At 34.3% G+C, this 12,166-nt stretch overlaps 1 protein-coding gene across 6 annotated transcripts in view; it reads left to right on the forward strand.

Moving 5' to 3' along the window:
• LOC143244080 (beta-arrestin-1-like) overlaps positions 1 to 12,166 on the forward strand; it is a 45,195-nt gene that overhangs the window by 19,822 nt on the left and 13,207 nt on the right. For all 6 annotated transcript variants that reach the window (XM_076488127.1, XM_076488126.1, XM_076488129.1 and 3 more), the window contains 5 exons: positions 301 to 428; positions 1,131 to 1,266; positions 3,591 to 3,675; positions 3,886 to 3,958; positions 4,596 to 4,739. In XM_076488127.1, the coding sequence (XP_076344242.1) occupies positions 301 to 428; positions 1,131 to 1,266; positions 3,591 to 3,675; positions 3,886 to 3,958; positions 4,596 to 4,739 (566 nt within the window). The remainder of the gene's footprint in view (positions 1 to 300; positions 429 to 1,130; positions 1,267 to 3,590; positions 3,676 to 3,885; positions 3,959 to 4,595; positions 4,740 to 12,166) is intronic.

Raw genomic sequence — 12,166 nt, forward strand, 5'->3', positions numbered from 1 at the left:
ATGCACAATTGAAAAAAATTCCAAAAAAAGCTTGCAGTTTGTCACCAAAGAGAAAAATCTGTAAATAATATAGAAAAGTTATAACAAAATATTAAAAGATAAATTATTGTATAGGTTGAAGAAATAAAGAAAAATATTACTCCATAAAAGCTTTCAGTACTTAGTTTGATAAATGTCTTCCTTGTTGTTTAAGGTAGAAATTAAACATTATATTTTTAAATTTTACTGTAGAGTATATCCTAAAGAAACAACAACAGAAACTGTACTTAAAATCCTGGCTTCAAATTTGTTTTTATTTAGCTTCCCCCCCATTGTCCTGCATCAGTCACCCTCCAACCTGCACCAGGAGACACTGGGAAACCGTGCGGAGTGGATTATGAATTGAAAGCTTATGTTGCTGATAATGCAGAAGAAAAACCTCACAAAAGGCAAGATATCATCAACTTTTATTGCCAGTGATACAAACAAACAAAATTTTGAGATACAGGATGTGAGTGCTACCCTCTAAAGGGTTTCTAACTGAGCCTCAGTACCATGACCAAGCAATGAATTGTACTAGTGTAATCCACTTAGTATTATATAATAAGATAATTTCTTACAGGTGAAAAATCTGTAACTGAATACAATCACTTCTTACATATAAATATAGTAATTAAACTAATTCTTAACAGGTGTAAGCAAATAACTAAAAACTCATTTCAGTTTGCTTTTGAAGAAGAGAGGTCCACCTTTTGAAAGCGCTTGGGTTAAAGGTTTGGTTTATTCTGAATTTTGCACAAAGCTACACGAGGGCTATCTGCAGTAGCTGTCCCTAATTTTGCTCTTTTACTAACGAATAATGGAATTGACCATCACATTATAATGACCCCACGGCTGAAAGGGCAAGGATGTTTGGTGTGATGGTGATTCGAATTATAGCAATTTATTCATTTCTGAACTAATTTCAAAGATAACCAAAACAGTAGATATTAAGATTAGACAACATATGAAAATCTTGTAATTATTTACAGATGAAAAACTACTTGAACTGAGAATTATCACTACCTACATATGAATAAACAAAAAAATTAAAACTTGTTATTAACAAATCCACAGTTTATTAACATTGTTGTTATTTTATTATTATACAGGAACTCTGTAAGGTTGGCTATTCGTAAGATAATGTATGCACCCAGCAAGCAAGGAGAACAGCCAAGTGTAGAGATTAGCAAAGAATTTATGATGTCCCCTAACAAACTCCATCTTGAAGCCTCACTGGATAAAGAGGTAATGTTGTGAATCAAGGTTGATTTTAAGTATTATCGAAAGTAGATGTCACAGTTGCTAAGTTTGACTAGAAACATATGTATTGATATTTATAATTACATTGTCTCTTCACTCTAACCTGCATGCTGTATACAGCACAGGTCTGTGCAACTACTTTAGACTGGTTCATTCACCTGTTGTTTTGCAAACAGTTATACATCATAAACAAAAAAAAAAATTATATTTGGTAAAACAGAAGACTTTTTTTTGTCTGATGATATCTTCTGTTTGTGCCAGTAAACTGTTCAAATAGTTGTTAAAATTACAAATTATAAAATCGAAGTTTGTCTTTGGCATTGTTCAGTTTTTGTTTTTTACAAAGATGTAATGGAGGGTAGTTTTGATTTTAAGTTTCCTTGATAATACATATTTATTCATTTTTTGTTTGAAAAAAACTGAATTCTGTGTCTTGGAGAAAAACTAAAATCATTTCAGTTTATTAAAGTTTTTTATTAAACTGTACTAATTATGGAATCTTTATTTGTGACTTCATAGTAGTTTTTGTGTTGATATTCACACAGTCAGGATAGAAAAATACGTAAAGTCTTTATATTTCACAAATATTTATCATGACCAAGGTTCCACCCATAAATATATCATCAGGTACAGTGAAACCATGGTTGTTGATGAAGGAAAGGTGTTCTGAAATGTGGAATTGTCCTTGCTGTCCTCAATTCTGTAATTATTGAATTTCACAAAGTATCACCCTGAGTAGGGTGATAAAAAATTATCTTGAAATAAGACTTAAGCACTTAATCAGTTAAATTAGTCAATTATTACCTTCCACAAAGCAGAGTATGCCACCAATATCTAATGAAGTCATTAGAGGTTTAATAATAAAAGAAAGAAGGAAGGGAAACATTATCCAATACTCTCCTTTATGCAGCTATTGCTCTCTTAGCAGATACCGGTATATTAGTTAGTCTATTTAAATATTTATTGAGAATCAAGTTAAAATATTCAGTAGATTTTGATACTTCAGCACTGACTCAGACTAAAGGTTAGGTTAGTTTCACATAATTGTGTCAGAGGATAAAAACAAAACATTTATATCAGGAGAAGATAAAACTGGTAAAGTCAGTTGAGACTCAAGTAGATATAGAGAAGATTATTAATAAGGCAGATGGAAATGTTGTGGAGAAGGTTGGTTGTCAGGCAGATAGAAATGTAACATGGTTGTGAAGGATTGGTTCTCCTTGTGAGACTTAAAATGTTTAATGTTGAAAATACTAATTCCAAGTTTGTTCATCTGAAAATCAAATAAAGTCTGGTCATTTTAAAAATTTTAGCCTTAAATTTTGAAATATTTTTCTAATAGTCCTTGAAATACCTGAACCTTTCATAAAATACTGGAGGCTCACATGTTTCCAGATCATTCCTAAATCTTACAACAGTCTAGCAAAAGCAAAATCAGACAATGAATTTTGTGCACTGTTTATGTGCTGTAAACATATGAATCCATGTTGTTATCTTAGTGATAATGATAGTGTGTCAAAACACAAGATAATAAATATATGGCTTAATATCCTTGTTTGCTATTTCTGATTACATTCTTGTAATTAAAGCTGAGCATTTGAGCTTTATATATCTTCTTCAGATTCATGGTTCTAAAGGCAGTTGTCTTCCTGCTGGCATTAGCATCTTATTTTTTAATTGAATCTTAAACAACAACATTATAAACAAATAAGTGTTATGTTTTCAGTGAAATAACTTGGAAGAGAGTTATATAAATTTGTGATGGTACATTTACATGTATTTCAAAACAGTTTAAATCAATTGCATATTTTGAGTCAAAGTTTGTTAAAGAATTTCAGCTTTTGTGTGAAGATTGACTTTCATAAAAATCAAAACAAAAAAATCTTCACATTCCTTTTTGGTGAAAGTTAAATGATAACTTTAAGAAGTATGCTATTCAGGAAAGAATTCCATCTAACTAAGTGGGTAACAGTTATTTCGATCCATTGTCATTCACAGATTACGTTCTGTGAAATTTTCTGTAGTTGTGAATCTTTGTTACTGAATTTATGCAGAACTTAAGAGAATTTACACTAAGAATAAATAATTATTATGATTAATTTTATTTTTCTGTCACATCTGAGCTGCATAAATATTGTGATTTATACTTACTTCCTTTGACATTTGAGATATATAATGACTTTTGTTTAATATAAAATATTAATTTTTCCATTTACCAATATAGGTTTCTATTATGGTAACTTCAACATTTTGTCATGATTATCAAGCACTCGGCTTAGTTTTTAACAAGATGTTTTTGAAATTTCTAGTTATACTACCATGGAGAAGAGATAGCAGTTAATGTTCATGTTGCCAACAATTCCAACAGAACTGTCAAAAAGATCAAAGTTTCTGGTAAGCATATAAGTTGAAGTGACATTATACCTTCAATTTTGCAATGTTTTAATAACTCCAGTGTTGTTGTTTTTTTATCAAATAGAACATTTAAGTCCATTTCTCCACAACAATTTTGAGTTCTAGACCTGTTTATGAAAGTGACACAATGCAGAAATATTAAATGCACCAAGATTCTCATCTACTTTTCATAATTTATATTCATTACAGTTCGACAGTTTGCTGACATTTGCCTGTTTTCTACTGCTCAGTACAAGTGTTCTGTAGCTGAAGTGGAGAGCGAGTAAGTAGTTCCTTTGTGCTGTAAAGTTAGAGCTTTCACATTTGGCGATATACAAGAAAATTGATGAATTTTCTCGATTTCTGTATGAAGAGGTGGATTCTATTACATTTGCTTGTTATAATGAACTTTTGTTGTGCATGTATATATGTTTCATATATACTGCTTAAGTATTTTCTTCATGCTATAAAGTTTGAACTTTCATATTTGGAGATATGTGACAAAAACGATAAGTTTTCTTGACTTCTGTATGAAAAGTTGGACATCTTTAATTTACATCCTTTTTTGGAAAGTTTTTCTTTACTTGTAGCATTATAGTTATGATGTTAGCTTTAAGCTGCTTTTATCACATTTTACTAAAAGAATTACAAATTGTTATAATGCAATAATCTGTTATTAAAAGCTCTGAAACTCATACTGTTTTTTAAAATTAAAACTCTGAAAAATGTTTGATATGTAATTTGATACTTAAAAACCTACTACATATTCTTATGTCCTTTTAGACATTTTAAAAAAGATTTTTGATTTAAATTAAATTTCAAGTAACCTGATTATGGATCCCTAAATTTTTTTAAATATGAATTTAATGTAAATACATTTTTTAGTGTAAAGTAAATCTTTCTATTGTTTTGTTTTTTAGGGATGGTTGTCCCATAGGGCCTGGATTCACATTATCTAAAGTCTTCTATTTGAAACCTCTCCTTGCAAACAACAAAGATAAACGTGGTCTGGCACTTGATGGTCAATTGAAGCATGAAGACACAAATCTTGCTTCTTCCACTATGTAATATACTCATCTTAAATACAATTTGAATTCCTTCTTGAACCTTATTTTTTGTTTTAGAAAATAAATGGCTAATGTAACTTCTATTTTTCTCAGGTTATATTTTGCCATAAATAGGTGAAGTAATTTCTATATACCACTAAGTTATGGCTTTTGAAAGATGATGTAAACTGATATTAATCATTTTGTGCCAAATCATCCCTTCTGTTACTGCTAGATGGACTATTATCACATAGTAACATCCTGAATCTTCCAAAAATAATCACTTCTCACTAATTTGGAAATACAGTTCTCCAGTTATCGTAAGTTTGAATTAACTGTTTCTTCCAGTAATGAAATTATATACTCATCAATCTGTTTCTTTTGCAGTAATTTGCTTTTTTTGTTAAAAATGCACAAATTGTTTTTTAGCCATATTGCATTTTTCATTTTTTACTGGACAAGCTAATACTGTGGTTTAGAATTTTTGTATCAGGCTATTGCATGTGAAATATTAGATTTCCACGTGCAAATTTGAAACTCTATTTTTACAGGCTGAAAAGAAAAGCATTACTGTAAATCTGTCAAATGATAATATTGTATATTGTCTGGTTCATTTCAAGCTTCCCTTGGTATGGATTCCTATACATGGTGAGGGGACCTCCCAGAGAAGGTTCTGTTCCTTCAGTTTACCTCCTCTGGGATCTAAACATCCACCCACATGTTTGCCATTCATGGCAACCTGTGAAGGGGAGTAGAGGATCCTGGTGGTTGAGTGGTTCAATCTTAACACCTTTGGCCTTGAATTCCTGTAGACGGGCAGCATTGGGTGGCCCCCTTGATCAATCAGCTGGTCCACTCGGGCTAGGGTCAACCAAGTACTAGTGTTGGATGTTCTTAACAGGTATTTTGAACATTATATCTGGTGCTGGTTTTTTTTTGGGTATAGTGCTCACAAAACCCTGGTGTTGCTGCAGTGTCCTTGTTTGACATTGTTGTGCATCCCTCACAGGGCTCCATGGTGGGTGGGGTCAGTGGGCACCGAAATTTCCCTTTCTTTAGTATGGATGCTTCAATTAAAAATCTTAATAAAATAGTGTTTAGTCTATAGATAAACGACCACGTCTTGAAGATTCTGAGTAGCAATTCTCACCATCCGCACCACCTGTTGTACCTCATTTTCTTATATTGCATTCTCTTCCAGACAAACCTTTAGGGCAGATGTTTCTCTTTTTCATTCAGAAGGGACTAGAGGTACTTGCTGGCTCTCCAAAGTCAGTAGAGAAGCTTCTTTCTGGTGACATATTGGTGGAAGCATCCACATCTCAACACAGTGAACTTCTCTTGCATTCAAAGGCAATTGGGGATGTACCTATTGAGGTTACACCTCATGCTACTTTGAAATCATTACAAGGAGTTATTGTTGAGAGGGATTTGAAGACCATCCCAGAGTTGGAGATTCTTGCTGGTTTCTTCACCCAAGGAGTTTCTGCAGTGAGGTGTATCTCCACTTGCAAAGATGGAATTATGGTGCCGACCAATGTTTTCATCTCACATTTATGTCGCTATGTCCGTCTTCCACCATCAAGGCAGGTTATCTTAATTGCAGAGTACGGCCATACATTCCAAACCCTCTCCAATGTTTCCACTGTCAATGGTTTGATCATTCGAAGACGTTATGTCATGGTTCCTTGACATGTGCTCATTGCAGTGGCAAGGACCATGATGCCTATGAGCTGCTCTATGTATTTCTAAATCTTGACACATTTGCCACTGTATCCTCGTCTATGGTGGAATTTTGCCTGCCACATGGCACGGAAGACTCAAAAAGGAGAGTGGGATACTTTCCGTGTATATCCTACAATCTCGAACCGCTTTGCTTTCCAGCAGGCCCATGCACATGCTTGATGGGTAAGACGTCAAAGCCAGAAGGAATCTTGGATTAAGTTCACAACCAGCATATGTTCTATCACCAGTTCCAAAGACATATGGGACAAGATTCAAAAGGTCAGTAGGCAATATAATTCTGTCCCCCTCTGATGGTCAGGAAGTAGCTGATACCCAGATCATCACCTATACTCTAGGTGAAAGCTTTTGCCAGGTAACTAGCACTTCTGCTTCTTCTTACACCTTCTTAGCCATTAAGACTCAGGTAGAACAGTTACCTCTTTCCTTTTGAGCTGATTGTCTCTATGACTATAATCATCCCTTTACACTGGTGAAACTCAAACTGGCCCTTCATTGGTCTCACAGTACATCAATTGGACCTGATGATATACACTATAAAATGCTATCCACATATTTCCTGCTTTTCTTGCTATTCTTCTGTTTTGAACCGGATCTGGCAGGAGAATGTTTTCCTGATTCCTGGTGCCAGGATATTGTCCTACCTTTCTCTAAGTTTGGGAAGGATCCCAAAATTCTTTCAAGCTACTGTCCAATGGCTTTGACGACCTGCCTCTGTAAGACCTTAGAGAGAATGGTTAATGCTCATCTTGTTTGGTTCCTCAAATCAAACACCTCTCGCCAACCTAGTGTGAGTTCCGATGACAACACTCCACCATGGACCACCTGATTCGAATTGAAATGTCAATCAGAGAAGCTTTTCTCAAACGAAAACATGTTGTATCAATATTCTTTGACATTGATAAGGCTTATGATACAACATGGAGGTATGGCATTTTGCGAGACATCCATATATATGGGTTACTTGGCCAATTTCCCATTTCTATTAAAAAATTTTTAATGGACAGGAGATTTGGAGTTCATGTGGATTCGATACTTTCTCATTCTTTTCTACAGGAACTTGGAGTTCCTCAGGGCTGTGTTCTGAGTGTCACACTTTTCAGTATAAAAATTAATTCCATCACTGAACAACTCCCTCTCATTGTTGCAAACGGGCTCTATGTCGACAACTTTCACATTTCATGTCAGTAGTTGAACATGAGGTATATTGAGCAGCAGCTACAGACTGCCCTCAATCGTTTACTGAAGTGGACCACAACAAACGGCTTTAACTTCTCTCTCTCTAAAACTGTTTGCATGCGCTTTTGCTGCCAACAGGGTATTCACCCTGATCCTGAACTCCTTATCAGTGAAGTTGTGCTGCCTGTGGTCCCTGAGACAAAGTTCTTGGGGCTTATCATTGACCGTAAGCTGACCTCTATACCACACGTCAAGCAGCTATGGGTAAAATGTACAAGAGCACTGAACATCCTCTGTGTCTCTCTTCTGCCTCTTGGGGAGCAGATCAACATTCTGTGCTAAAGATATATCATGCTCTTATTCAATCGAAACTTGACTATGGATCACTGGTCTCTGGCTCTGCCAGACCATTGGCTTTAAAAATTCTAGACCCTATTCATCATCAAGGACTTCAGCTCTGTACTGGGGCGTTCTGCACTTCCCCAATTCAGGGCTTATACATAGTCTCAAGAACCTTCTTTACACCTCCACCATTTGCAACTGTCTTTACTGTATACTTCGAAACTTCGTTCCTTATCAGAGCATCCCACCTGGGGTTGTGTTTTCCTTTCTCGGTGGGTCATACGTTTTCAGAACAGACGGTCTGCCATTGCTCCTTTTGGCCTTTGTATCTAGGTGCAGTTCGATGAATTGGGTCTGTCCTTGGATAACATTGCTGTATCCACTGGTCATCCCATCCAACCATGGCTTCTTACAATCCCCAGTTGTGACCTATCTTTAAGTCATCTGAGAAAAGTACACACTCCTGATTGGAAATACTGTCTGCTATTTCTATGGCTCTACCATGGTTTGTTGTGGTTTGGTGATTGTGCACAGAATACCCTCTACAGCTCTTGTGTTCACTGCTGAACTGCATGCAATTTCTCTTGCCCTGGATCACATAGAAGCTAAGCAGTACTCAAACTGCACTATTTATACTGACTCGCTTAGTTCTCTACTGGCCCTGAAATCACTTTATGTTGGTTCACACCCTGTTCACACTGATATTCAAAACTGACTGGCCCATTTCTCATTAACATCTACTTTCATCCAGTTTTCCTGGATACTAGGCCACGTTGGTATTCGCAGGAACAAGCTTGCCGACACTGCAGCTAAGTCTGTCTGCTGTGGCACTATCACCGCTGTGCCTGTTCCATAAATGGACTATAGTCCTGTATTCAAGGCTCAGCTCTGTGCCTGCTGGCAGTCGACTTGGAGTGAGCAACGGGAAAACAAGCTTTTCCAAATAAAATCCTATATTGAACTTTCGCTGTCTTGCTTCTGTAAGTATAGGAAAGAGGAAGTTGTTCTAACTAGACTACGCATTGGTCACAGTTTTTTAACTCATCGTTTTCCTTTATCTGGAACTGATGCACCAGTGTGTAGTTTGTGTAACACCCAGATCACAATAAGCCACATTTCACTCTCTTGTCATTGTTACGACTCTCAACAACAGCACCATTTTAAACATGTTCTGTCCCAAGGTTTGTCCATAATGTTAGTAGTGTTATTGGTGGTGGTGATAATGTCCACTCCACCTTGGTAATGTTTTAGTTTTTTAAAGGCTCTTAATCTTTTTAACACCATTTAAGTTTTTTAATTTAAACATTACACCTTTTTAATGTGGCTCCCTTTTAAAATCACAGTTCAACTAGTTCAATTTGAAATTGGAAATTGGCTGTAACTTTTAAATAACTCGAAACCAGGGCTGGAAAGGCACATCTTTTAAAATCTTTTTATAACTTTTCTTTTTGAAAATGACCACAACGTCAAATAACTTGGAACGAGGACTGGAAAGGCCAACTTCAGGTGACTGACAGTGGTTTTTGTACCCACCTGTTAGTCTTCCTGGTAGGTTATAGTTATTACAGTTACGCTACAGAAAGTCCTTTACAACTTGAATTACTGTAGTTTTTCTCTTGACATTGTAGACTAGATGTATACATTGGTTTTATGCTATTTATGTGTTTTTTTTAAAGTTTATTTTGTTTTACCTTAATTTCCTTTTATGAATTTTACTACATTTACTTTTAACTTTTTATCGGATGTTTGGTGCAGATAGCCTAGCTGCTTTGTGCCACAAAAACTAAATCTACCAACCAACCAATTTCAAGCTCACTTTATTCTCCTTATTCAGAAACTAAATCATATTTATATTGAATTTTGTTACCATGGATTAAATTGCTGTTCATGCAATTTTCTTGTATGCATTCAAACTTGGTCACAGTGCAGCAATAGCAGTTCATAAATATCAAACATGCATTTGGTGATGGTACAGTTAATGAGTACACAGCACAGTGTTGGTTTAGGAGTTTTTGTTTTGGTGACACAAGTCTTGAAATTGAGCATCATGGCTGCTTTCAGACAGCCATTAATGAGGAAGAATTGAAGGCATTAGTTGAAGCAAATACTACTCACCAAACTGTGATAAACCTTGCTGGCAAACTTAATGTTCATTATTCAACAGTTTCCTTACATCTTGAAGCAACTGGTAAGGTGAAAAAGCTCAGTATATGGGAACCTCACAACTTGACTGAAAACCATCAAACAAGACAAATTTAGATTGGTTCCTCACTCCTTATTTACAACATAAATGACCTTGTTTCTCCATAGAATTGTCATCTGTGATGAATAATGGATTCTTTGAAATAGATGATGATAATCCAGACAGTGGCTTGACTACAAAGAAGCACCAAAACATGCCAAAATCAACTCTTTACCCTAAGAAGCTTATGGTCAGTGTGATCCATTATTCATTATTAAACCCAAAAGAAACAATCACAACGAGAAGTACTGTTGTGGACTTCAAATTATGCATCAAAACTTGTTACGAAAACATCCAGCAGTAGTGAATTGCAGTGGACCCATACTGCTTCATGGCAATGCTCTACCTCATGTCTCATGTGTTACTGTTCAAAAACTAAATGAACTTAAGCAAGAAACTTTATCAACCATATTCATCAGCTCTTTCCTCTACAGGTTATCACTTTTTTTAAACATTTGGACATTTTTTAAAGGAATAAAAAGTTTGCAAATCAAATGATGATTGAAAATGTCTTTGAAGACTTTGTTGCATCAAAGAATGCTATAGTTCTTTAAGGATGGCATTTATAAACTCATTGGCAGAAGTGTATTATGTCTAAAGAAGCTTAGTTTGATTAAATAAATTAAACAACAAATAGATGTAGTTGTTTCACATTTTCCTTTAAAAATCCAACATTTCATATGCAACAGTCTGATATTATTTCCACTGCTGGTAATTATTTTTTCTTTTGACATTCATAATTTGTTAAAGTATGTGATTCTTGTTCTTCTGTGACAAATGTACTATTAAGACTTCCACCTTTCAATTTTCTAAAACTGTTTGTTAGTACCTGCCATAAAATGTTTTAAATGTTTAACATGCAGTTTTCTAAGAAGCAGCTTTGTTGTTTTGATGTTTTATTATAATCATAACCAGTAAAGTAAATGTTTTATTTGGATGGAAATATTACAGAATTTTTGTCAATGTTAAAATTAACTTTGTGAGAAGTTTTCTGTCAAACAAAAGTTTAGTTGTATTGAAATCTAATCTTCAACAATTGTTATGGCAGTCTCTTATCCTTATTATTTATTTATTATATCTCCAAAATGTAGAACATTTCCTTGGGTACTTAAAGCTTCTGTTTTATTAATAACAGAGTAAAAATCCTTCAACTTCAGGTGGCTTCAGACAGTGAAACTGTAACTATTTTATCCTTTTGGAATTAATATTACTTTTGTAGAGAAAAGGTGTAAAAGTTATTAGCTCTCTCAGTATGAGCTTGGTCAATTTGACTGACATTGTGACCTTTTTGTACTCTGGAAATGTTTGTAGATTTAATGCATTTAACTTTCAATATGGAAGTCTTTCAGTTAACATTATACATCTTTCACATTCAAAAAATAATATTTTTTGGTGAAATATTTATAATAAACTAAAATGAATATTTGTTTTGGATAAGTCCATGTGAAAAATAATTTTCTTGTTAAGATTAAAAGTACTTTTCCTCCTCTCATGTTTCCTTTATGTAATCTCTGAGACCTCTTAAATACATTTCAAACGTTTTTTTTCTATTAGAACTATATATTTTATCAGTTATTTTTATACTCTATCTTGAAATGAGATTATTCAATTTGACTAACCTCATAACCACAAAAACAAATCAAAATAAATCTATAATACCCTTTTTTTTCTCTCTAGAATGACTTCAAACTGTAAAATTATTATAATATGAAACTGTGTTTGTTTAGCCTAAATATTTTTACACTGATAAAAATATACATTTATTTGTAAGTAAATTTCACTCTTTTATTTTCTTTTGAGTGTGTCTAACTACTTACTATATGTGCCATTATAAGTTGTAAGTCACTCGGGGCATGTGGAGCTCACAGATATGGAGCTATCAAACTACATTACCCATAAGCTGCTATATGTGCCTCATGACACAAATTTATTGTATTAT

Source organism: Tachypleus tridentatus, chromosome 2 (genome assembly GCF_004210375.1).
Source record: "Tachypleus tridentatus isolate NWPU-2018 chromosome 2, ASM421037v1, whole genome shotgun sequence".
Taxonomy (NCBI): domain Eukaryota; kingdom Metazoa; phylum Arthropoda; class Merostomata; order Xiphosura; family Limulidae; genus Tachypleus; species Tachypleus tridentatus.